The sequence below is a fragment of the Archocentrus centrarchus genome, chromosome 5 (assembly GCF_007364275.1).
Source record: "Archocentrus centrarchus isolate MPI-CPG fArcCen1 chromosome 5, fArcCen1, whole genome shotgun sequence".
Classification (NCBI taxonomy): domain Eukaryota; kingdom Metazoa; phylum Chordata; class Actinopteri; order Cichliformes; family Cichlidae; genus Archocentrus; species Archocentrus centrarchus.
Window position 1 is genome coordinate 35,041,103 of NC_044350.1, and position 26,961 is coordinate 35,068,063.

Sequence of the window (26,961 nt, forward strand, 5' to 3'; positions counted from 1 at the left end):
GGACAACTAAAACAAATGTGTAATAGCTTATATTTCTTAAAAAGCAAACAATCAAAATCAACCCTCAAAAGTCTTTCGTTTCTTTAAGTTTAATGAAGTGCAGTCTGAAAACACCGAGCTGAGCCGCAGCTGAGATTTTAGAAAAGATGAAACTGATCTGGTGTCACCAAAAACGATTAGCAGTGCATTTTTGCTATTGAAATTTTTAAATTGTAATTACTGACTTCACTGCAGTTCTCGCACTTTGCAAACCGGTGTGCTGCACTGGACCCCGTTGACTTTTTAAAAATCGCCATATAAATAAATATTTCTTGCTTATATCATAAAACATCTCCTAACATTCATTTATAGTCAACATTTAGGTTTACTGTCTCATAATGTTTTGACTTAATTAACTGATGTTATGGCTCAGAAAGTCAAATGTTTGACTTTGTATTTTATAAGTTTGATTTTAATTTAAAAAAAAAAAACGGACTTTGGTTTTAGCATTTTTGTTATTAATATTTATATTTTTACAGTCCGGATATGCAAACTAATAACTGAGACCAAAATATTAAACAAAGAATTAAAAAGTCAGGACGCTCGTGCGTGATGACGTTGCACGCAGAACGTCAAGACGCTCCTGCTGGAATGCTAAGTGGCTAAGCTAAGCGGCTGCTTTCGGCACCGCTACCTGGCTCCTGCTGTTTTTAACCTGCGGACAAGCTGGCCTGAAACGTCACGGAACTTATTTAGGAACCCGTTAACAGTCTCCAGGGCATCTTTGTGTCCGGTGTCGGGCCGTAGCCATGGCTCTGCAAGGCCCGGAGGAGCTGGGCGAGCCCGTCGAAGAGCCGGAGGATCTAGACGACCAGGACGCTAGCAGTATCTCTCCGGCCGAGGAGATAACGCTGCCACCCGGGCCCGGAGGCGACGAGGAGCCGGAGGCGGCTCTCCTACTGCCCTGGGATCGTTTCTCCTCCTGGCTGCACTGCATCTGTGTGGTGGGCTTCGACCTGGAGCTCGGGCAGGCGGTGGAGGTGAGACAGCAGTGTCCGGCGGGGTCCTGTGAAACTCACGGAGGCTACAAACGTCCAAGTTAGCAGTTTATCGGCTCGGGCTAATTCTTGGAGGAGAGGGAACAACCCACACTGATTTAGTTACTGTTTGATTTAACAACGATGTCACGATAACACACACATACACACCCACACACATAAAATAATAAAATAAAAATAACGGAATATTGCGCTGCAGGATCGCGACTTTACCACATCGCTAAGCTAACGCGAAGCATCCTTAGCTGAAGTGAGTCTGTTCCAGCAGCCGCTGCATCACCCAGGTCCTAACTTCAGATTGCAGAAATCATTCATACGCACACATTTTAGGACAAATATTAAACTTTGGATGGTAGGCTGAGGTGTTTGGAAACGCACTGGAGCTCCCAAAGCTAACAAACACCTGTTTACCTCACAAGAGTTTTAGAAAGGTGCAGACGTTCAGCAAAAAGATAACAGTTTAAAATGCAAAACAGGGACACTTCTATGAGCCTCTCACTGACTGAACAGCACTACAGAGCCTTTAAAATAATCATCACTGCATTGTATCAGCTTGATATACTGATGGGATGCAGTGCTGTGGTTACAGTCACAAATGATAAAGTTATTAAGGACCAAATGAGAACTGATAGGAAATTATTACCTTTATTCTCATGGTGCAGTTCTTGTAGTTTTATTGATTTCAGGGATGCTCAGCTGATATATTTAACGTGTTTTATGGTTTTATTATCATTTTATTTTTAGCTGTGCAGCATTTGGGTTGTTTTTAAATTTGTACACATCAGTATTTTTGGCGTAGATTGCTTTCAGTAGCATTTGCTGATATTAGTTTCTAATCGTGTGCTGAAAACCCCCAAACACTTCAAAAGTTAGTTTGTTTTTTCACTACAGTTGTTTCCTGGTTACAAATGTGACAGTAAAAAATAAAGTAACAAAAATATCGGTATGATTGATTTTTGGCCACTTTGTATTAAACATTTTAAAACAAATGTAAACAGTGTTGGCCCAGAATTTTGCTCCTAAAACTACTAAAATGTACAATTAAACAACAGCTATGCAAAAGCTTAAAAAAAGAATTGGCTTGATGTGAACGCTGCTGTCATTTGTGTGTTTGTGGGTCTTTATTGTGTTTTTGTTGTTTCATTGAACTCTTATCTTTGCCTCTTATTTCTGTATCATTTCTTAGCAAAATAACACACTGTTTATTAAATGTCATCTTATTTGCAGAGAAGCTGATGGCAGTCAAAAAGACTGATATCGTTAGTTATTGAATTATATTGTTTTATATTATTTTCAGCTTTATTTATTTGTGATGACCCCAACACTAACCCTACGAGTTAAAGGAAAAACAAAGGGGACTTTTTGGGGGAAAATGGAAAGTTTTTTAATGTATGTCACTTAGAATGATGAAAATTTTTGACTTGGTGGAACAATAAAAAAATTGATTTGGTCAGTGATGATGATTTAGTGCCCACAGGTTAGTCACATTAAAATCAGTTTATAACACAAATTAATCCTTTTAAATTCTATAAAAATTTTATTTTTTCACATTTTAACAACATACATATCACACTGAAAATTTGTATGCAATTTATATTTGTATGTTCTGCACTTAACATTATCAAGTGCAGAAAAATGGTAGTTTGAGCACAATGAGGTGACACATAAATGTTGGTACAAACATCCAAAATAAAAATCCTGGGAGTTAAGGGGGCTCGTATTGTATGTATTTATTTATTTATAGGGACTGACTAAAGTTTTGTGCTTTGGGTAACCGGTCGCCTTATTTGTCTTGCAGGTCATTTATCCTCATCATTCCAAACTGTCAGAGAAAGAGGTGAGTCACATGTTTTAGTGGAAGGGGTTGTTTTTGTTGAGGACTGATTCATAAAGTAAGTGTTCTCATTTCTTTCAGAAAACCAGCATCTGCTACCTTTCGTTTCCTGACTCCAACTCAGGTCAGTTTGTGTTTCAGCCTTTTCTTTTACCTCCTTTCCACCAGAATGAGGCTGGAGCTGAGATCCAGCTTTGCCTCATTGCTTCATCAGAACCGTCCTGCAGGCAGAAGCTGGGGAACAAAATTGTGGCAGATAAAATCTGTGGCCTGCATCTGGCTCATAGAAAAATACGCACACATCCTCAGAGCTCTCACACTGCAGGGCTTTTGGTTTGCCAACATTATATGAAGCAGTCTTTCTGCACCTGTGAAGCTGTCGTGGTGAGAGGTGCAGATGTTATGTTATGAATGCTGTTTTTTTTTTTTCTTTCATATTTTTCCTTTAATGATGGGAAATATTCAGTCAGAAATAAAGTCTGGATTGGCCGTGCTTAGAAAGACCCAGTTCATGAAAGGTGTTACTGGAAGGTGAAGCTGTTTCCACCTCTGCACATGTGGGCCATGAACCAGAGCCCGCTCACCGGGGGGGGCTGCTGCTGAAGTACAGTCAGTGAACAGGTGTGTGGAGTTTGATGGCTGTAGCTTGAACAGTGTGCACCTGTGGTGTGAATTTGCAGTCACATCGTTCTCGCGTTACGGCCAACGTTAGTTTTTGTGAACAGACACTGTGAAAATACCTCAACTTTCTCTTAGAAGCAGCCGAGCTGATAAAAATGTCCGTTATTCCCACAGTTGGAACAATTAAACTACTAAAACTAACTATTAAAGCTGAACGTCTTCAGTCTCATCCTGACTGTTTGATTTTAAACTGTATGTTTTCTTCAGTAGTTTTTCCCAAGCTGCTGTTTGTATGTCAGAATAGCTGCTGTGATTCTGAACGGCTCTCCTGAAGCTGCGACTTTGGTCTCCTGTAGATGGTGTAATAATTATTTAACCCTGCAGTTACAACCAGTGATTATTTTGAAAAATCATTCACGTTTTTCCCACAGATAATCTTAAATTTTGACTTTCGTCACTAAAATATGAGACTTAAGCTAGATTAGGGTATATTAGTTTGCATTCTCACCACACACACCCATGTACAAACACCACCATGGCTTTGTGTGCGTTTGCCTGCAGGTGTGTTTCAGTTGACTGTGAGTCAGAGGGGGGTGAAGCTGAGGAACCTGCTATCCTCAGTATGAAGGCAGGATTAGGACAGCCTGCTTACAGGGCTGCTAAATATATATGTACGCTTCACTGTAGGTGTTTGTCAGAGAGAAAGGGAGGGACACACTGCAGCTCTCTCTGTGTCGACTATAATTTAGCCTCACCAAGTCTCTGAGCAGAGCTGGCATCGTTTACCTTTAATCCACTTTGAGAATTCAGAAATAAATAGTGACACGTGATTTGTTGTGTTCTGTCTTTACAAAGTGCTGATTCTTCATGTTTCTCAAACCCATCAGAGCTTTATAAATGGAGTCGGTGTGCACGGACGCACAGGCAGTGATTAGATCAGCCGTCAGGCTGCCCTAGATTTGTGTGACTGCGTCCATCCGTTTCCTGCCACTGATCTGAGTCCAGGTCGAACCAGCAGCAGTAGAGATGCCCACACCTCCTCTAGGGCGTTCAGCTATATTCACTTTAGTATATGATCTAAAGTGAATACATGTTCATTGAAACTGCATAATTAAGGAAATCAAGTAATCTCATCATAGCTACTGTATATACCTGTGATTAGAAATAAAAAAATGTTATTTACAATTAATTTGTTACATTTATGAGCTTACAGTTAATTTACAGATTCTGAGCCATAAAATATAAAAATGGAGCTGAGGCGCTGCTGACTCGGCCGCTGTATCAACAAATGGAGCCTTTTTTTCCCAGCAGTCATTTCCATATGGAAAAGTTGATGAGCACTGACGGCTCTGCTTTACTTGGGTACAGAGCTTTAATTAATTGGATTAGTAAAACCTGTGGTTCCATTTTAATTCTGTTTTAGTTTTTTGGGGATTGTCTGAGGTTACCTGTCTTGTAAAGCGTACATGGTATCGTTCAGCCTGTTGTTCAAATAAAAACGACTGATTTGATTTATGGAAAATAAAGCAAAGGCTATAAAGTCTTTTCTTTCTGTGAGGACAAACTCACCTCAAAAATAAAGTGACTTTGGAGGCCGCTGAGCCTGGCTCAGCTGCAGCGGCTGTTTTCATGCTGTGTGGTCTGCGTGATGTCATGGAGTCTCGGCTGTCCTGTCCTGGAAGTGTGTGTTAATGTGTGTGTCTCATGTAGTGCAGTGCCTTTAGGGTTCGAAAAGTCTTAGAGCTGATTTTCTCTTTTCACGGTGGTCTGGCGTGTCTGCCTGAGGATGTGCGGAGGTCACGCTGAGGTTAGCTGCTGGCTGATGACTCATGGGGGGCTTCCTATTTCCTCTTTTCTTCCGTTTTCCTCTTCCTGTTTGTCTAAAAATCCAGAGGAAGCAGACCAGAAGAGTCGGCTGCTGCTCACTGACGTCACTTAACTCTCATTTTTCTGTAGCATACATTTTTGAAATTCTTCTGGTGAAACCACGTTTTTGCTGTGATGCTTGGAGTCACGGTTTGATGGAGTCAGGAGCAGAGTTTATGTTTTGCTTATAAGAAGACCTTCATTTATGCACACGTGTGCACGCTGCAGATATACTGTACAGAAATGGGTTATGGTGGATTCTGCAGTGAGTTTGTTTGCTGCAGATACAGCCTTAAAATCTTAGCTGAGCACGCAGCAGGTATCCTTCTTCAGAAGGAGTTAAGCTGCATTTTGTTTTTCATTTTCAAACCCAAGCGGCTTGATACAGACGTCTATGAAAAGGTTCAGGTTGATGAGAATCATAAAGAGGATGGTGCATCAGCGCTTCCTCCCACGGTGCAAACATGACCCTGTTATGGACATAGGCACTGCTTGCTGTCGTGTATTTGTGAAGTTATTTGCTTCAGATTATACATATTTTGGTTCCAGATGTTAGTCTGAGCTAGTAAAATACTGGAAAATAGTGGAATGTGCATCCACCATCTACACCGTGTTGGAGGTTGGGATTGAAAGGCTAAAGTCCTGCTAGAAACGACCATCGTGGATCAAGTCTGAGCGGCTGTTTTAAAGCTCCTCTGCCTGACTGGAGGACAAAGAGCCATAACTTAAACAGTCACTGGGATACGTCAGTGGCATCTAAAGAAGCTCTGGGTAAAAAAACTGCTTAAGAGGTTTGGCAGTTTTCCCCCTGCTACTATTACACACATGCACACTTTAACAAGTTTACTGCTTCTGAAGTTGGGTTGCAGTGGCAGCGAACTAAGCAGGACAATCGTCCTTCTCAGCAACACTTTCCAGTTCCTCCTGGGGGGTCCTGGGGCATTTTCAGGCCAGATGATGTGTCTAATCTGTGCAGCAGGTGCTGGGTGTACCCAAGGATCTCCTCCCAGTTAGGCATGCTTGGAAAAACTGCCAAAGCGAGGTGCCCAGGAGGCATCCTGACCTTCCTGGACCAACTGAGCTGGCTCCTTTTGCTACAGAGGAGCAGCAGCTCCACTCTGAGCTCCCATATTTGGGCTCCTCCTCTGATCCATCTTATTTCAGCCACTTGTATTTACTCTTTGACTCATTACCCAGCTCTCATGACCACAGGTGAGGGTTGATATGTAGATGAACTGCTAATTTGTCTTCAGGCTCGGCTGCTCGCATTGACACGCACTGCTGACACCGCACCAGTTTTCTTGGCGCTAATGGAAAGCTAATTCAGTTTTATATGTGCCGGGAAAAAGTAGAAAAAAGTACACTTACCTGCTTCTTTACTGTCATAACTTCTTCTTGGCTCTAAATGGACCGTCAGGGTTGACGGTCCACATAATCACGAACAGGAAAGGTAAAAACTATAAAAATTAAAGCCCACTTTGGTTTCCAGTAGTTTTATATTCAGGTGAAACCTTGTAAGCAGAACATGCAGCATGTCTGCCACTGAACCCGCCGTGAACCTCAGCGGTGGACGTGTGTCAGCTCAACATCATGATCGGTTTCCTGTTTCTGCTGCTGTTTGGACAACAGCCATCTTTGCTGTTACAGCTGATAAAAGGTTTTTGTGCAGGACTTACTGACTGTGACGGCTCTCCGTGATGTCAGCCCCATCATCCCTCTGCCCTCTCCCCAGGTTGCCTTGGTGACACGCAGTTCTGCTTCCGGTTCCGTCAGGGTTCCAACAGGAAGACGTCGCTCGGCCGCTTCCTGGACACCGCGGACCGAGACGCACCGCCCTGTCTGAAGGTCGGGACTCACACATGAACGCACACCGAGCACTGCAGACCCACAACCAGCACAGGGCAGAGTTTTGTGTGCTGATAGTAATAATCAGCATTATCTGTGAGGCGGTAATTCACTGATCGTGTGTGTGTGTGTGTGGGTGTGTGTGTGTGTGTGTGTGTGTGTGTGTGTGTGTGTGTTTGTGTTTTACAGAGGGAGCAGGGCCATTACTACGGTTATGTGTACTTCCGTCAGGTGCGAGACAAATCTCTGAAGAGAGGATACTTCCAGAAGGTCAGTGTCGCGCTGCAGGAGCCAACACACCTTCCACCACGTTAAAGCCGCACAACAAACACGTGGAGTTTGACATATTTGTACAGATTACACTTCCTGTCAGGATCATCAGGTTTTTGTTACCACATCAGACTGATGACGAGTTTAACTTTACTCTCACTTGGATATAAAAACTGCTGTTTGAAAGGTTTCTCCCCTGATCCGCTTCTCTGACTCCTCCCACCAGGTCACTGCACGAATGCCAAATTAATTCACATTATGGATGCAGTAATCCAAGAAAAAGCACACTTACATACATCTTTAATACCATGAGTAGACATGCCTGCAGCCACACAGCTGAAGCTGCTGTGATTATCAGGATGCTGCATGTTTCACTGTTCTGTAGTTTTGTAGAGATCTGTAGAGAGCCGACCCTCTCTGCACTGACCGTCAGCGGGCTGCTCGCTGTATTCTGGGATCTTCCAGACCAAATCAAAATCAGAACACTAAAAACATTAGACACCAATGAGCAGGAAATGTCTGAAAATATAATTCCCTTTCTCTCCTGCTTCCTGTCCCCGTCTCTTCCAGTCTCTCGTCTTGATCAGTAAGCTGCCCTATGTGACCTTCTTCCACTCGCTGCTGAAGATCATGGCTCCCGAATACTTTGAGAAACAGGAGCCCTGCCTGGAGGCTGGTCAGTCTCATGATGTGTCTGTCTGGCTAATCAATTATGTAATCATGTTCTCAGCTTCAGGTGGTCCACAGGTTTTACCTGCGCAGTCCTTAATTCACACTTTCACTGTGCCTTTAGATCCTCTGACATATGATTTCAGTATTTTTCAGCTTTGATGGTCAGCAGCAGCTTCATCACATCACAGTCTGCAGCCTCTTATAAAGTTTAGAGAAACCAAATTGTTGCACATTTAATTACAGCTTTTTGTGCCGTCTGTTCTCAGGAAAGAGTTTCCTCTTTGGAGAAATTACATTTCACTGATGTGGTCAAAGACCTGGAAAAGCTGAGTTTTAGTCACATATTTGGGACAAAGGTGCAGTTTAAGATGTCGACAGCCAAACCGAACCATCACCGTATCCCAGCTCAAAGAAACGGGATAACAAAGGGAAAAATAGAAGGCGAGGAAAGCAGCAGCCGTGCACTCCCATGAAGCCACGTTTAGATGCGGTCACGCTGAACTACACCTGTTTGCGTCCATCTGCACACAGCTTTCTTTTTTTATTGTGTCGTAGATTTTAAAACAGGAGTTTTTGCCTATTGCTTTACACTCACTCTCTGGAAGCGGTCCTTTGGAAAGCTGATCGCTGTGATGGACGCTTTTCACCAGCTTCACTCAGGCTTGTAACAAACAGGGAGACTCCACCCACAGGAGGGTCTAATTATCCAGTCAAATGACCAAGCAGTGGTGCAGTGAGGTGTGAGGAGAGTATAGGATATCAGTACTACACAGTGTGTGTCTCTGAATGTGTATGTAAGGTTGGATCAGGCTACGAGAACAAAGGGTGGGCCGTCACGTCGTGTTATCTGCGTCTCATTGGAAGCTGCTTTGGGACTACAGTTGATTATAAAGTAGAGTCTAAACCAGTGTTTCCTACTCGCAGGCTTTACTTGCCTGTGTGCAGACTGTTATAAATGGCTGTGCACTTCAGCCTTTTCTTGGTCCTACTGTTCTCATTGGTCCAAGGCAACAATGCCAACCTCAGGTAATTTACTAGGAGTGATCCCCTCGCTCTTGTTTTGTAAATTTGGTTGAGCCGTTGCTCTTCTCGTCTCACGTTCCACTGTCAGAGAGCCGGCCGGTCACTGCTGTAGCTTTCCAAAGTCTCACATCCTCATCAGGCTCCAGCTTCCTGTCTTGGACAGCAGCCGTTGGGAGGTGGAGGGTCGCTTTAACCAGACCCTGCAGCAGGTGGAGAACATGGACGGTGTAAAAGGTGGATGTAGCTACTGTGACGTCATCCGTTGGTTTCTGAAGTTTCGTTTTGAAGCCTCGGTGAGCTTTTTCACTGTTACTGTTTTGGTTAAAAAGGAATCATGTGATGAGGAGGGCTGTGCAGTGGCTTGCTCATTGGATCATTTTAAATTTTGAGACACATGACCCAGATTTACAAAGTAGATTTAATTTATCAGACAGTTTAAGCTGCAGTGAGTGAGTCCATAAACCCAGCAGGAAGTGTTTCCATAGGACTTAGTGACAGCTATCGCCATCTGGTGGCCTTCAGGTAGAATGCGGGTTTAATGCACCGGGTTCATTTTTCGAAATAGAAATCCCTTTATTTGTCCCACAATGGGGAACTTTCAGTAATTTCAGTTTCTGACCCAGAAGCTACGTCCATGCTTTAAACCAGGGGTTTCAAACTCCAGGCCTCGAGGGCCGGTGTCCTGCAGCTTTTAGATGTGTCCCTGATCCAACACACCTGAATCAAATGCCTGAATTACCTCCTCAGTATGCAGTCAAGTTCTCCACAGTCCTGCTAACGACTTCTATATTTGAGTCAGGTGTGTTGAAGTGGAGACGCATCTAAAACCTTCAGGACACCGACCCTCGAGGCCTAGATTTGAGAACCCTGGTTTAAACTGTCTGTGGTGGATTCACATCCATGTGAGCTCACTGAGGTTGGCCCAGGACTGCAGTCCCTAACGGCTCTCCACGATGGTGGAGGTGGCGTCCCGCCACAGAGAAAGAGTAACTGGAGAGGCAGCTGACTGTTTCTGTTTGCAGAGCAGCACCTTTGAAACATCTCTGAACACAAACTGAATCTCATTTGCTCAAGATTAACATTAAATCGCTATAACAACAGGATCTGTAACAGCTGCATTACTATTGATGAGGCCCACCTGATAAACTGGTGCTGATGATTGTTTGGTGATCGCTGATGTGTGTACAGTTGTTTTTCATTTAAAATTGTTGTTTGTGTTTGATAGCTTGTAATGACATCGATCGCTGGCCAACGCCTCATCCTGGACGAATCCTGACGCTGCCTATCATGGGTGTGGTCCTCAAGGTACACACACACTCATTAAGTTGACTCCAGCAGACGTTAAGTTTTGACTTGTCGTGGCAGGTAAAGAACAGGTGTAACTAATAAGTCCCACAATATGCAGATCTTAGTTTAATCGGGAAGAGCAAGAGTTCTTCTGTGAGCCTGTGAGGTTTAGGGGGCTTAGTGAGGTAACTTCAGGGTTTTCGGGTGGTTCCCTTCTTACCTGAGCACGTCACTATGTTTTATTGATTTATAAAAATGCGATCGGGTGGCGGCAGTTCTCTGACTGACGGCGTGTTTTAGGTTCAGCACCAACCACACAGGTTTTAACGTCCAAACACCATTAACGTTAAAAAAGATATTATATATAAACATTGTGTGTTTTCTGATGAACGTGTGCTGCAGGTTCGCATCCCAACCTCTTACGACAAACCAGGAACCTCGCAGCTGGTCCACTCCGCCCAGGTGATCACACAGAATCTGTGTTTTTGTATGAACGCACACTGAGCGTGATGAGAACGTTAAAGCTGAAGTGTTTGTGTGTTTCAGAGCGACAGCCTGGTGTCCATCGTGCTCCCGACGATCCACGAAGTCGACCTCTTCAGGTGAGTCCTGGAGGTGGAGGCTGATTTAGACCGAATCTTTGCACAGCCTACGATGTAGCCTACGTACTTGGCCAGCGCGGTTGTCAGCACCGATGCTTGTGCATGGTGTTAATTCCTTTGTGGTCATGTCCCAGTGTTTTATGCAGTTCCAGCCACAATAGAAACCAATAAAATCCTGAGTCCTGAGGAGTTTTTCCCTCCTGGGTTCCCACTCTTATTCATTATTGTTTAATTTTTTTCATGGGCAAACATATTTGTTCCTCAAGTTTTTCCACTTCTTTGTAAATTCCTGCACATCCATCCTGATCGTTTTGGGAATCTCCATCCATTGTGACATATGTGAGTCCTTATATTGATGCAGTAATTGTTATTCTCACTGATTCATTTAAAGCCTGCATTGTAAAAGTATCAGGAGATGCAAAGGAGGCCCGCACGGTACTGAACAGGCCAAGAGTCACAGGCGGCATCACCGCGACGTCGTTACGTTTCCAGGGAGGCGCACGTCAGGTTACGGAGCAGGTTAGGTTGTAGGCTTTCAGAGGGGCTTGGGATGTACCTCCAGCATTTAATACAGAACCCCCCACCACCACCAGTGTTCCTTCATGCTTGTGTCGTGTTATGTCCCCACCTGCTGCTGAGTGGCGGTACTGCAGTTGAATGAGGTGAGGGAGGGTTTATTGTGGGGTGGACAGAATAAAGTGTCGTGCTCATGATTAAAGCTCAGAGTTACTGTTTTGAGTGTGAGGGTTAGGGTTAGGTCACAGATTGACAGCAGGGTTAGACCTGCTGTAAATCTGCAGGTCAAAGAGGGAACACTGATCACCTCCTGCAGCAGGATGGTGTCACAACAGCGTCGTGCTCGTGACCAAAGCTCTGGCTTACCTCAGGGGTTAAATACTGATGGGAGCCAGAAATGATTATATGGGTTACACTGTGTTACATCCTCTTTCTGCTGGTGGCTGGAAAGATGGAAGAAGACACGTTTTGGAGTTGAATAGTCAAAAAAAAAAAATTACTGTCTTAATCATTTATGCAGGATGTGACCTGATGAGAAATGTCCCGTCACTACCGAGGTTAAAAGTAATATAGCTTACCACCCCACCAAAAACCCTCAAACCTGGCAGCTCAGCACGGTCCAAGCTGAGAGTGTAACCGACGTAAACTGAGGCACAGGTGTGCGTTTGTGTTGTGCCAGTGTTGAGAATGGGCTGGATTACACACTCATTATCCCTCCCTCCCCAATCCAGGTGTTTCTACCCAGTCTTCTTCCACATCCAGATGCTTTGGGAGTTGGTGTTGCTGGGGGAGGCGCTCGTTGTCATGGCGCCATCACCAGCAGAGTCATCGGACACGGTGCTGGCTTTGGTCAGGTGAGTCAGCCTGAGGGTGGAGGCTGTTACAGTGGCTCTGTATTTAAGTCTGAGCGCTGCACCTCCACAAATGTCTCCCTGTTACAAATCTAGCATCTTAAAGGTTTTGTAGGTTTTGTGGGCTGTTGGCTAAAGTGCTCAGGAAGTCTTAACGTTACTCCGAGTTCATACTTGAAGTGTGTGTTTTTCTCTCTGCAGCTGCATCTCTCCTCTGCGTTACTGCAGTGATTTCCGGCCGTACTTCACCATCCACGACAGTGAGTTTAAGGAGTACACCACCAGGACGCAGGCTCCGTGAGTAAACATAAGCAGTCGGGTTAAATATGCGGGCAGCAGAACCATCAGCCGGTAGAGCTTCTGCTGCCATGAGTAAACTTCACTTTAAGACTTGCAAAACAAAAAGCAGCTGTTTCACCTTTGAATAAATCACAATGAGCAAGAAGAAAAATCAGTTTTCTCATGTGATTAAAATGAAAGAAACAGCAGAGGGAGCTGCTGCCCGTCAGCACAGCGATGATGGGGCTCCGTCATTCAGGGCTTCATATGTGAGAAGACGGGTTTGACGTTCCAGACGCCAATGTAGGAGAAAACTGCTGGGTGCTAAATGTTCAGTAGTTAATGAAACATCATGGTGTGTCTCCTTGCAGGCCGTCGGTCGTTCTTGGAGTGACCAACCCTTTTTTTGCAAAGACTCTGCAGCACTGGCCGCACATCATCCGTATCGGAGACATGAAGCAAGCAGGTAGATGTTACAGCGTCGGAGAACTGACTTATGGGTTCTGACCTGGATGGTCAGGATACTTTTGTGTTTTTGTGGCTTTATTTGGGAGCGTGATTTCCAGTTATCAACATGTCTGATCGCTCTGTCTCACCCCCTGATCCTCACAGGAGAGATGGCCAAGCAGATGAAAGTCAAAAAACTGAAAAACCTCAAAACTCTGGACTCTAAACCCGGTGAATATTTCACGTTCTTTTTATTCTGTTTTACATGAAATCCGTCCTGAAGCTCGGCCACATCTCAGACTGCCCCGGGGGCGGGGGGGGGGGGGGGGGGGGGCTCAGTTATTCTGGCTCACCTGCACGTTTTTATTTTCTGATCTTTCTCTGTGTGCGTGTGCGTGTGCGTGTGTGTGTGTGTTGCAGGTGTGTACACTGCGTATAAGTCGTATCTAAACAAAGATGAAGAAATCATCAAACAGCTTCAGAAGGTGAGATTCAGCCTCGTGTTGGAGGACTGAAGGCTCATTACACATTAAACAAAGCTCAGAATCAGCTGATTTTTTAATGTACAATAACTTTAAAATTTGTTTGTTTGTTTGTTGATAGTTCAGCTTGTGTGACGTTTCAGCTTTTTAAATGTTGATCTTGTTTTTCAGGGTGTTCAGCAGAAGAGACCCTCGGCAGCCCAAAACGCAATTCTTCGGCGCTACTTCTTAGAGCTGACACAGAGCTTCATCATTCCACTGGTAACAGCCAATCAGATTGTTTCTGGGCTTTGTTTGTGCAGTGTGCTCCAATCAGAACCGAGGATGCTGCGTTCTTAAAGATGTCGCAGAGGAGGCTTTAACTCTGATGCATCGTTCTGTGAAGCTGCAGACGTGTTGTTTTAATTCCATAAATGGCACAAACATTTTAGGCTTCACCTGAAATGATTTGCATGTGTGGGACAGGAGCGGTACGTGGCCAGCCTCATGCCTCTCCAGAAGTCCATCAGTCCCTGGAAGAGCCCTCCTCAGCTGCGACCGTTCCTGCAGCAGGACTTCATGAAGACGCTGGAGAAAGCTGGACCTCAGCTCACATCCAGACTGAAAGGAGACTGGATCGGACTCTACAGGTGCGCGCTCATGCTCGGCATAGGCCTTTATTATAAAGTCTAACTGTACACGTTAATTGATCAGAAACCTGGCTGCATTTTAGGCTCAGAAGCCTTCAAAGTTCATTTTTCCTGGTGGGCTGAGTATGAATAATCTGATTGTGACAGAGGCTGAAAGGATGATTTGAGTCAGTGTTGTAGAAGTGAAGGCCGTCCCGAGTGTCCTGTGAACTCCTGTATTTCTTTCTGTTTGAAGACATTTCCTCAAGTCTCCCAACTTTGACGGCTGGTTCCGCAACAGGAGGAAAGAGATGACGCAGAAACTGGAAGCCCTGCACCTGGAGGCGCTGTGTGAGGAGGTGAGGAGGAGGAGGAAGGTGCTGCGGGTGTAAAGATTGGGCCGAGTCCGAGTGAATGCAGTGCTCAAAAAAACTTTCAGTACTACAGTAAGATTCACAGTTCAAAATAATCCTTATTGATCGTATTCTGGGTCGTGATGAGATTTTAGTTCTTCCCCTTTGAAGATGAGTTAACTTCTGATTCGCTTCCCCTCGAAAACAGAAGGTTTGAAGAGCAGGTGGGCGGGCCTTAAGAGACTGTAGGCCGGAGACGACCATGTTAAGGGTAAAGGTAGTGTTTAGGGTGGCCTGAAGCCTGAGCTACCTGTACAGATACTGACCTCGTCCTTTGAAACGAGCGGTTTTTAGGATTCTCCCGTTGTTTCGAGGCGAGTCTGAGGTGGACTTGGACCCACTTCTTCTCAGACCTTGTTGTTCTCTCCTGGCAGCATGACAAGCTGTAAATTTGAACTTGATAACATATTAATTCATGTTTTTGTGTTGTAAGGAAAAACAACAATGTTTTTGCTTTTAATTATTACTCGCTTTGGCCCCTCCCCCAGTTTGCATCTTTCTGATAGTTTAAATAACGTCAAAGACGTTTTTGTGAAATAACTATAATAATAGTTTTCAGGTGACTGCAGGTATGTTGGACGTGTTCTGCTCATAAATGATTAAAAACATCAGCACATGTTGATGCAGATGATCAGGTGTAACACACTGAGATGACCCCCCCACCCCACCTTTATCTGCAGGATCTGCAGAAGAGGATCCAGAAGCACACGGAGGTGGAGACGGTCGACCTGGTCCTGAAGCTCAAAGACAAGCTGGTCAGTAAAGAGTCTGTTAATGCTCTGTAGCAGCTGCAGTGCTTTTACTGCTGCTGCAGCTGATGTGGTTTTTAACCCTGTTTGGTGCCCTCGTGTTTGCGCCTCTCTGATGGGCATGTACCGAGGGCTTAGAGGCGAGGTATATGCTCATAGAGCTTACTAGGAGAAAATAATAAATTAGGTGTCATGTGGACAATGTGAGCAGAAGAAATGATTCCAGATGACATGGAGGATGTTTTCTCCTCTTGAACTTCATTGAGTGTCAGAGAAAAGCCTTACATGGAGCTGGTGTTAAGCTGCAGGAGCTCAGCTTCCTTCGAGTTTGGGAATTTTGGACTCTTGGAGGAAATTCAGGCCAGTTTGAAGCTGATCTTTGCACTCTGTAAAGTTTGTGGTGAAAGCACACAGCACAAACGGTCAGAGGAGGATCAATCTTAAAAATAGCAGCACTGGCAGCTGCCTGAAAATTATCCTCCAAATTTAAATCACTGTTTTTTTATTTTTTTTAGTATGCCTGTTCTCAGAACCTTTGTCCAGCTGCTGCTTCTACTGTGCTAACGCAGCATACAGCTGTGGTTGAACTCACTAAGCTGCTGCAGCTGGGTGGATGAAGCCTTCTGGCTCACAGTGCTCTTTTCTGCAGAATCAGGCGGAGAGGGAGCAGCTGCCGGTGCGTTCAGGGACCCTGGCCAAGCTGAGAGACCATATCGAGGCCGTCATCCTGACCTTACCGGAGGACCTGCAGGGCATCCTTCACAAGCCCTCCACGCTCTGACCTTTTAACCCTGCACCTTTTAAAACAAGCTTGAACTGGGCTTAAAGTTGGGGGGGGGGGGGGGGGACCCTCTTTTACTCAGACTGGGTCCCAGTTTGAAGTCTGCTCGGGGCTAACATGGAAGCACACAGCATGTTTTTAATTCACTTCCAGCTTTGTGACGTTCTCCAGAATGAGTCGGACTGAACGGCATCTCAGTGATGAGGGGCCGGGCGCAGCAGGAAGTGTTTAAAAACTGCTCCTTTGTTTTGTTTGTTAAACCAGCCGCGAGGGCTCGACGCTCACAGCGTGTTCCAGCCTGAGCCGTGTGCACAACAACGAGAAGATGACCTTTGCTCCGTTTGACTTTTCTAAAGAAGTGCACTTCAGCAGTAACTGGACCAGTGTGGCCTACACGCACACACACACATACACGTACAAACACACGCACACCTTTATGCAAACGAGCTGAGCCAGGCAGTGCTTTATAATGGCATGTTACTAAAACCAACACAGAGCATTAACATTAAGCACCAGCGACCCAGTAATAACTCTGCAGGAGCCAATCGTCTGCTTTTATCCATGTCACATGGTCTGACCTATCAAAAGTATGAGGAAATATTCCGAGTTGTTGTGTAGATTTTGGAATATTTTACGTGGGATTTTAATTTGTGTGTGGCTGCTGTGAAACCCTGAGTGATGCTCTGATATGTTTGGGAGCCCAAATCCCCCGAGAAAAAGAGGAGAACAGAAAACCGTTAGATATTTGAAAAACACTCGCAGTAAGCAAAATTATCAACTTTTATTCTTTCAGCTCGTACATCCAAATATGAGCCAGAGCCCAAATTTAGATCTCAAGATGATTATAGTTCTGATCTTATGATGATTAATAATGAGACATTTAGATTCTTTGCTTTTGATTAGCGTGTAATAATTATGGTCAGGTTACTTCTGTGTGTTACTGACTTACATTTCAGAAGGAAATCATTTTTTTAATGCTTGGATTTTATTTTAGTTTCTTTAATTGAGCCCTGTGAGGTTTGAGTCCTGCTGACTGTACTTTTAAAGTTAGTCAGACAACAACAACCATCAGCACCAAAGAGGTCTTACTGCTTTCCCTCCAAAAAAACCTGTTTTTGTAATGATGGATGGGCTTTTATTGTGAAAAACTGAAGCTCCTTTCTCTGTGGAAAGGTTTTCACTCGGCAGCAGTGACACCCAAAAAAACCAAACATTTGAATCCTAAAATCTCGTCCGTACTACAGAGAGAAGGAAAGAAGCTGCTTTCAGTGCTCCACACGTTCCTGCTGCATCGTCCTGGGATCAAATCAGGGATCTTTGACCCGTCAGGCGAGTGTGTAAACCACTACAATAGGAGCCACACACACACACACACTCGCACGAACTTTTAAACAGTCACAACAGCTGTTTGACTCCATTATTGTTTAATTCAGTTTCAGATCCTTCCTGTGAAACTGCATTAATGCCTTCAGTTGTTTTGACCTTTTCTGCATGTTTATAATTTAAAAAAAAAAACAAACTTGACCTGACAGCAAAGTTTTGGATCATGAAGGAGGTCCTCTGTAACAGCAGAGAAAAATGTAGTTACTATTTGGTAAGAAAATAACTGAAACACATGAAGAGGTGCTTTTCTGTTTGAGGCTTCGGCGCCTCGGGCGAGCTGCAGGAATAAATCCTTTAAACAATCAGGAAAGCCGGCTCAGTGTGGACTTTTATAACCGCATCTCTAATAAAATAATGAACTTGTAGCTGATTAATTTGAGTTTAGGACGTTTTTCTGAAAGCATATAAAAGCAATAACAGTTTAACAGCTCGTCTCATTTATCACAGCAGTTTGGATTTTCAGTGTTTATAAACATCAGCAGTTAGTTTATTTCACAGCGTCAAACTTTGGATGAACTTCTGTTTTCCTGCCGTTGTGTAACAGCTGTTTCATAAATGCTTTTTTATCATGCTGGGAACTGTAAACAAAAAAGCACTGGTTGGATAAACCTGTGACGTCTGGTTGTTGGGCAACCATGCAAATTTTATATGTATATAAACAGTGATATTTTACAACTTTGGATTTTTAATGGAGGGCTATTCTCTAACTCCGCTGTGCAGACTGAGGAGTTTTTGTACATGAAGCTGTAAACTAAAACATTTGCCCACATATGAGGATGTATGATGATTATTTTGATATTCAAACAGACGTCTTTACTAAATATTAACAAGAATCTCATCATGCGATGTTAAATTGCTGTAATTAGATTATTCTCTCTGCTGTGGAGGCGCCGGGACACTTTGAATTTGAAGCTTTTTCTCCTGCGGACGCGGCTGAAAACCCCGATTATAAACACAGGAGTTTGGATATGAAATATATCATATTAATCATTTATGAGTTTGGAAAAAATACTAATAAGAATAACTACATTTTCTTTAACTAGTTTTTAGTTCACTTGTGTTATAAGTTAAATTTGTTGTAGCTGTGGCATCAATTTAAAGACGAGTCCCCCACAGAGGCATTTTTCCTCCTATCTTATACGACGCGTTTGGAGAAAAATTGGACAAGTTCAAAATGTCTAACAGCCGTTTTCACTTTTGCTCCACTGACGTTTTTGTGTTTTTAATGAAGCCATAACCACTACAGCTGAAGCTTTGGTTAAAGTCCTGCTGAGACGTGTCAGAAAGTGGTGAAACTGCCCTCCTGACCTTTTTCACATGCCGGCCTAATTATGAAGTTTACCTGTTTTTAATGTAAGCAGATGATTGTTGAGCCTGCTGTGCATCGTTCACAGTTTTTGCTCCTGAAACAGTGTTGTTATGAAGCAGAATTAGTTTTGATTGAAAGCTTCAGAGGCTGCTGTGAGGATGAGGTCGCGATCGTTGGGGTCACTGATGATGTTTGTTCCTGTTTTATGTCATTAAACTTCTTCAGATTCACTGGATTTCTCGCCTGTTTCCTGGAGCTCATGCGATGCTCTGACTCTGAGGTTGTTCTGGTGGAGCTTTAATGTCTCTGAGGGGAAACTGCTCTGCAGCCAGTGGACCAACGCAGGTGCAGAGCAGTTCACCTTCTACCAAAAGGTTCAATGTTGCAAAAGGTTTTTGTTTTAATGGAAAGTTAATGTCACAAATGCGAGAAGGTCGCAGGTGATTTCAGTTGACCTGTTAGTGGCTGCCCCCTCACCGAGGGGAGGTCCCCCTAACGCCATCGCTGAGTCTGAGTCGGCCTTCGGTACGAATGACCCGTCACTGTGACTCAACCAAGTTGTGTTAATAATAATTCAGCTCATACAAAAATGTTAACACAACACTCAATCTGGAGCAAAATAAGGACCTTTTTAAAATCTGGTAAAATGAATTTTTGTGTTTCCCTGTAGAAATAATAAAATTTCTGCTCCTTTGAATTATAAACGAGTGTCTTAATGGGAAAAATTCACAATAAATAGCATTGAGTCACACAATCTTTATTGTTATTGTTTAAAAAAACAGCTGATACAACAAAACGAGCTTTCAGTCAGATCTGAACTCTTCGGTCTGGACAGGATTTCGGGTGCCTTCAGCTCACTTGGCCGTTCTGGTTGGTTGCAAATTTCAGCCAATAGGACGAAGCCGTGTACCAACACATTTACATGCTTATATAAAAATGTTTTGGTCCATATGGATAGGGTCCTCCAGAATAATAACTCTAGTTTGGGGTGATTTTCTTTTCTCAGTAGCTCATCGAGGTGGTGAGTTCAGGGTGCAGCCTGCTAACGAGCAGCTGCTAACACTTCTGAGCTTGTTTGGAAAGCTGCAGTCACCACCTGCACAGGTGCGTCACACAGACTGACAGCTGCTAACTGCAGCGGAGCAGACAGCTATCCGACAACAAGTCGGATTATTTGGAGCATTTTGAATGCAATAGAGGTGAGGCCAGGTGCAGGCACACCCTGTCAATCAAAGCAGCCACTCCCCTTTTTTCAAATTTAAGCCTTAGCAGTATCCAGAGGGGTTATAACACATTCACCCCCTGACCTGTGATGAAGGTGGGACCTGTGGATGGAGAGGCTGGACTCAGGTGTGTGTGCTGTGAAGTTCACGCAGGTACGTCGTGTACGAGAGATGCGGAGTGAGACTCGTTTGGCACCGAGTCCTGTAAATATAATCACACTGAAATCAAACACATAAAATCAGCTCATTGTTAATGTTACAGACAGAATCATTGATTTTGTGCTAAAGCCTCTGTTACGTCTCTATTAGATCAGCAGTTTCTTCTTCTTCTTCAGCTTCTCTCTCTTCAGTCCACGCTTTTGAGCCACTTTCCTGATTGGCTGTTTTGCCTTCAAACCATAGGACTCCTCCATGAGCGCCCTTCCTCTGGGAGAGTAGCTGATGTAGGACCAGGAGAGGACGGAGCCCCTGTAAGACCTAAAACACACGTTTTTAAATCTATTAAAGGAAGTCCAGATTCACTTTGACTGAATCCAAATAGAAATGCTGCTAACGTGGAAAAGAGCAGTGAAGCAGGGCGTGCACGCACACACACACACACACACAGGAGAGGATCTTACTCATAACGGCCTCTGGTCATGTAGTAGAAGATTTCTTTATAGTAGAGGGCATAATCCCACACCTGCACGTCTGTCAGCTGACCATCAAAGCCTGAGAAATCAATCACAGGCTCACCTGACCACACATACTGAACACGCACACACAAAAACAAACAATAGAATAAAGTTAGAGGAGTCCTCGAAGTCTGCGTGTTCCCTTTAGATTTATTGTGATGGTATCGGTGTGCTTGTTTTCTAAAAAGAAACAACTGAAACACATGAATAGATGAGTGTAGTCTGAAACATCTGCCTGCACACAGACTGTGAGCTCCGCCCCTTTCTCACCTCATAAGAAAGCACTTTCCTGACGCTCATGTTTCTGCCACTGAACAGCTGGGCCACACCCTTCCTGGTGTCCACAGTGATGCACATGCTGGTCCAGAAGTCTGAGTCAGTGTTCGGCCAGAACACGATGAGGGGTTGCAGGTTCACGTAGTTGTAATTGTAATTGTCGAATGTCAGCTGATATGAGTTAGGGTTCACCCCCACCGTCAGAGGGGATCTGTCTGGGCTGAGAGTGAAGAGCTGGAAGTAAGACTGGTCGGTCATGTAACGCAGACACACGGACACACCTGCAGGAGGAGGAGGAAGATGAGCCAGAACTTAACAGTGTCTTTAGCTGAAACATCCATACATCCAATTCAGGGCTGCAGGGGGGCTGAGTCTATTAGGCAAGGCGCAGGGTGCACCCCGGACAGGAAGCCAGAGAACCCCCCCCACACACACACACACACACAGGGAGAACATGCAAACTCCACACAGAAAATCGAACCCTGGACCTTCTTGCTGTGAGGCAGCAGTGCTAACCACTGTCCCACCCTCATCTGAGCATGTGTGCATAAAAATATCTAATGGCTCTGAATCCATGTTTTAAGTAAAACAGTGTAACAGAAAAAGTTCTGTATGTTACAGATATGATCAATAACTTTCACACAATTCAAAAGCTGCAACATTAAAGACAAAAGCACACAAGAAGAAACAGCACACACTTTGATTTAACACATTTCTCTGAATGCACTCACCTCTAGTTGGACTCCGTGTAGTCCAGGGATAGGTGGGGGTCCAGCTGCGGGTGGTGGTCAGGTCACTGCTGGTGGTCCAGGCGCGGGTAGAAAAGGTGTAGGGACGGGTGGTGGAAGGTACGGCAGTGGTCCAGGAACGGGCTGTGTTTCTTCTGGTTGGGTAAGGAGTGGAGGAATGATAATTGGGGGGGTAGAAGGTTATTCCTCCATAACTTCTAGCCAAAGTGAACATCTTCCCTCTCAGGTCTACTGCAGAAGCTCCTGGAGAAAGAAACAAACATAAAGTGGTCAACAGGATATGAAACCTTCTTTGCACTCGAGCTTTTTGTGGTTGTCTCGCTTTTGTCTGTATGACCGTGGCCTCCACTCCAGCCTGGTGATGTTGACCTCTTCACTATTAATATCTGAGGCTGGTAACTCAGGGGGCTGCTCCAGGTTTTAGTGAAAGCTGAGTGAGTTAACCCTAAGACTCATCAACAGGCTGTGAACACTGTGGCTCAGAGGTTTGTCTGACACTCGTTCCCTCATTCACACAGTCGATATCAAGCGCACATCAGGATGCTGCTAAAAAAAGATCTGGGATCAGCTTCTTATCCAGTATCAGGGTGTAGTTTTCAGGCTCAGCTGTAGGAGGGAGAGGTGCCATCAGGGGGAGCAGCACACCTGGTGTGCAGCTGCTAATTAACCTTAGGTGGCAGGTGCAGGGCAGGAGGATGTAGCTGCAAAGCTAACGGTGGGCGCTCTGCAGGGGCCTCTTCCAGAGCTCCAGCTCTGCTTTGTTAACCCTAAAATGAGGAAACTCTGGTTTTCAGCTCCAGGAAGAGCTAACTCCAACTCTGAGTCAGTTACCATAGTAACAGACTCCTCCCCTCCTGCTGCACCTGAACCACCTGTCTGACCCTCCCATCCATTTCCTCCTTCATAAAGTGGCTGTCAGAGCGTCAGAGGAGTGAATTCATCTGCAGACGAATATATTTCTACAGTTAGACGTTAGTTTGTTATTTTTGTAACATGAAGCTTTTACAGTCGTTCACTCGTCAACAGGGCGGAGACAGCGATGATGTCATGGATTTATAATGAGGCAGCTGCAGCTGTCAGACTGTCAGTCAGTTCCTCTGAAACATTTACTGTAGTTACTGTAGCATCACTGTTACATCACACTGATCTCTATGAAGCTGCTGACACACAACACACTGATCAATGATCGATCACTGGTCGTGTTGGAAAAGCTCACTGATGGAAAAATTTCTGATCCTGGAGATGATGGGAACGTTTGAGTGAAGATGAGGCTGAAATGACGAAGACTTCAAAACTGAACTAAATGGATTTAAAGTGACTGAAATCAACATTTGGAAAGTTCTGATGTCTGTAATTCAGAGTATGAATCTCCACATATTTTCCACTGAAAATCACCTAAATGGGTGATCACAGGCTCCATAACAGATTAGCAAACTGTGTCTGAATTCTCCATTAAAAAATGAATAAAGTGAGGGTTCTATTCCATCAATAGATTCCATTTTTACTGCGTGATTATTTAAACAAATAAAAGGCCATAAACTGAACTGTCATAAACTGCAGCAAAAAGAGTTTTTATTAAATAAACTGACCTGAACTATAATGTTTGGCAGTGACATAGAAGAATATGAAAAGTAAGGGTCGGTCTCAGGCAGGAATTCAGCAGTTTTTGAGCAAAAGAGTGAGTCTGCAGCTGAAGATGAGCAGGGTGAGAGGAGGGAGAGAGCAGCAGGACACAGCAGACCAGAGGCTGGTCAAGAGCAGGACACCTCCAGTCCCTTTTCATCAGGTCAGAAATCATTTAGGGAGAGCAACAACAGTTAATGCTGTAATGTATGAAATGTCTGATATTGTTATTTAGTGAAATGGCACATAAGTTCACTGAATTCTTACACCTCATGGTGATAAGATTTACCATAACTTTAATGTAATGGCTTTAATTTTTATTGGTCCGTATATCACCACATCTACCAAAAATACTTGGCCCCTCTATGAATACTGTGGCCCCTTGATGGCCCCTTACCCAGAAAAATCCTAGCTCCGCCACTGCACAGGTCGGTCAGTAAAGTCAGTCTGAGCTGTTTCTCCACAGTTTTATCTTTTTCAAGAAAAAGAGCATCAGAGTTTGTGAGATTTGTGTGATTTAAAGACCTTTTAAAGTCTTGTGTTTGTACCTGTTGCTCTTTCCCATATGTACGGTTGCTCGGTCGCTGGTTCAACCACCGTCGGTATGATGACCATCAGAACGAGGACGAGAAGCAGCTTCATCTTCGTGCCCGACACCGCCCGCAGTCCCTGAAGCGTCTGCGTGTTGTTGCTGTGTGGACGTGTCTGAGTCTGAGCGGGCTGTCCTTCGGCTCCGTGACTTTCAGTTTACCGGATCAGGCGTCAGCAGCAGCGTTAAGTTTCATTTCCGTGAACAGGAACTGTCCCGAGAGTCTCACCTCCCCTTTCTCTTCCCCCAGAGTTGCTGCAGCTGGTGGTGTGGTGGTTAGCACTGCTGCCTCACAGCTAGAAGGTCTGGGTTTGAATCCACTTTGGGCCTTTCTGGTCCAAAGACATGCAGTTAGTGAGTGTTAATGGTTGTCTGTCGCTCTGTGTTGGCCCTGTACAGGTGTACCCTGTGACAGCCTATCCCAGCTGTCACAGGTGTACCCTGTGACAGCTGGGATAGGCTCCAGCCCCCCTGTGACCCTGACCAGGATAAGAGGAAGAGAACGGATGGATAAAAGAATCAGCACGAGACAGTTGTGGGAGCGATTTGTTCTGTGCATCAATCTGAGTGACTCCATGATAACATACAGCACATTAGTGCAATAAGGAGAGCCCATTAGGAGGAACTGAACATGATTAGACTGTGATGGCCCATCATGGCAGGACCCCCCCAGAGTCTAGATGCTGGTGGTGGAGATAAAGATGGAGGCCTGGATGGAGTGACCTGGGTGAGGTGGAGATGGGGAGGAGGTGGGTTGCAGGAATGAGTCTGCAGGCAGAATGACAGGTAAGCAGTGAGATTTAAAGGAGGCAGAGTGGAAGCTGATTGGCTTGAAGAAGGCGGGCAGAAAGATGATTGGACGAGAGCAGTGATGTTTGAGTTTGACAGCGTGGGAAAATGGAAGCAGATGAACTTCCATGTAAGCTTCATAATGAAAATAAGGCTTTCAGTCAGTGAGATCAGAGTTTAATTTTAATGATAGTCACAGAAACTGTGGTACATGTCAAAGCAACATGTACGTGGCTGGCAGGACCCAAGGTTTCCCAGCAGAACATCACCCAAAGCATCACACATATCTCATAGTACATCCTGGAGGCAGCGACACACACAAACCCCCGACCATCCACGTGATGTAAAAGAAAACACGGGGTCAGCACGGGCACCCTGACTGCTCTGCAGCCCCAAACACAACAAACTCTGATGCTCTGTGTATCTCGACACCTTCTATCACAACCGGCATGAACTTCTCCAGCAGTTTGAGCTGCAGCAGCTCCTCTGTTGGATCAGGCCTCACGGGCCAGCCTTCACGTGCATCAGTGAGCCTCTGCTGCCCGTGACCCTGTCTCTCTTCCTTCCTTGGACCACTTTGATAGACACTGACCAGGAACCAGACCAGGAATACCCACAGGAGCTGGAGGTTTGGAGATGCTCTGACTCAGTCGTCTAACATCACAGTTTGGCCTCAAACTCACTCAGAGCCTCCAGCTGCCCATTTTCCCTGCTTCTAACATCAACTCAGAGGACAAAATGTTCACCTGATAAATCCCACCCACTAACATGATGAAGAGCTAATGTGTTATCACCTGTCACTAGATCGGTGTGTGTTAGCTGTGTCAGGTTATCTCAGTCTCCTGTTTAGGTCTGTCTTACTTTTTGTCTTATTTTTATTTATTATCAGTAACTTCTCTCAGTATCTTTTCTCTATAATGTCTCAGTTTGTCTCTTGTTGTGTTGTTCATGTAGTTGTGTGTCTGTTTGCTCTGTGGTCCTGGTGCTTTCTGCTGCAGCTGCAGTTCTCCGTGCTGGAATAATCTACAAATAACACTAATGCTAATAATCTCTCAGAGTAACGTGTGAAACAAAGAGGACGACGTGATGTTTCAGTGTGCTGGATTTTCCAGAACCACAAACGCACCACAGCCTGCACTGCAGCACAGAGATCACGGCCGTTGTGTTAGTGGAGATTTTGTGGTAAGTGTGCGTTACATAAAGGCTGATTCCAGTTTATTCAGACTAAAATAAAGATTCAATAATCAAACCCGACTCACAAAACAGGAGGTGAAACTGATACAGTGTGGAAATTCAAACAGAAAAACTGCAGACACTTCAGCTTTCACTGAATCTGAATGTGAACTTCTGCTTCCTTTATGACAACTCTCATCTTTCACTTTCTGAAAAGCGCTCCAAACTTTCCCAGTTTTTGCACAGAGCTCCACAGGATGACATCACGTTTCTGACTCTACGTGTTTATTAGGAGTAAATTAGTCGAGACACATTTATTGAAGACAAAGCAGCAAAGAGGCTCTCTGGATTCAGTCCTGCAAACGAGACAGCAAAGCAGGCTCTGATGTTTGAGCTTTGTTTCTGACATGCAGGTACCTGACACTGTGTTAAAGACAGTGATGGGAAACTAATATCAGTGTGCTTTTAAAGATTCTTCTGCTTTCTAGGACAAGGCCCGAGTTAAAACTGACAGCAGCTGACATCGGTGCTTCCCTGACACGAAGCAGCAGAAACATCTCATACTTTTACTGTGAGCATCAGGCCGTGTTGGTGCAACAGCTGCAAACTGACAAACACGTGAAATGCACGAAATGTTACATCAGGCTGGCAGCCTCTCATCCTCCAGGATGTGCTACATCTAACAGGAGGATGTTCACCTGCTTCCACACTTCCTGCCTAACCACAAGATATTCTATCAAAGCTCCACCCACAGTGAGTCCCACTACAGGTGAGGACGTTCCCAAATATAAAGGTGAATATTGTAAATATAGTTTTGCATCTGTACGCGACCGCGGTGGATTTTAAATTCAACAGTTTAAGTTGTGATTGAAGTTCAGACTTTCAGCTTTAATTCAAACCTTGGTATTAACTGTTCAGGGATTACGCAGCGCCTGTGTTATACGTCTATGAGCAGGTTAGGTCTGCAGCATGAGTTACCATGGTGATGTG

General features: G+C 44.6%; 2 protein-coding genes across 3 annotated transcripts; one reads left to right on the plus strand and one right to left on the minus strand.

Annotated features, from left to right (window-relative positions):
• The first annotated feature begins 788 nt into the window (after nt 1–788).
• dennd6a (DENN/MADD domain containing 6A) lies at nt 789–19,105 on the plus strand. Its single transcript, XM_030729294.1, has 19 exons — nt 789–1,019; nt 2,836–2,874; nt 2,953–2,995; nt 7,091–7,203; nt 7,393–7,473; nt 8,044–8,149; nt 10,394–10,473; nt 10,858–10,917; nt 11,002–11,057; nt 12,305–12,427; nt 12,626–12,721; nt 13,075–13,169; nt 13,316–13,381; nt 13,571–13,635; nt 13,804–13,893; nt 14,098–14,261; nt 14,497–14,599; nt 15,334–15,408; nt 16,052–19,105. The coding sequence occupies exons 1-19, from the start codon at nt 789–791 to the stop codon at nt 16,181–16,183; spliced, it is 1,818 nt and encodes a 605-aa protein (XP_030585154.1). The 3' UTR covers nt 16,184–19,105.
• A 525-nt stretch (nt 19,106–19,630) lies between these two features.
• Nucleotides 19,631–24,185, minus strand: LOC115780222 (C-reactive protein-like). 2 transcript variants are annotated; one of them, XM_030729309.1, is made up of 6 exons: nt 23,969–24,185; nt 21,780–22,040; nt 21,043–21,329; nt 20,719–20,846; nt 20,397–20,575; nt 19,631–20,317 (listed from the first exon to the last, which is right to left on the minus strand). In XM_030729309.1, the coding sequence occupies exons 1-5, from the start codon at nt 24,060–24,062 to the stop codon at nt 20,404–20,406; spliced, it is 942 nt and encodes a 313-aa protein (XP_030585169.1). In that variant the 5' UTR covers nt 24,063–24,185; the 3' UTR covers nt 19,631–20,317; nt 20,397–20,403. The 2 variants fall into 2 exon arrangements, with proteins under 2 accessions (XP_030585169.1, XP_030585168.1); XM_030729308.1 differs by having other exon boundaries at nt 19,632–20,575; nt 23,969–24,184.
• Between the last annotated feature and the right edge of the window lie 2,776 nt (nt 24,186–26,961).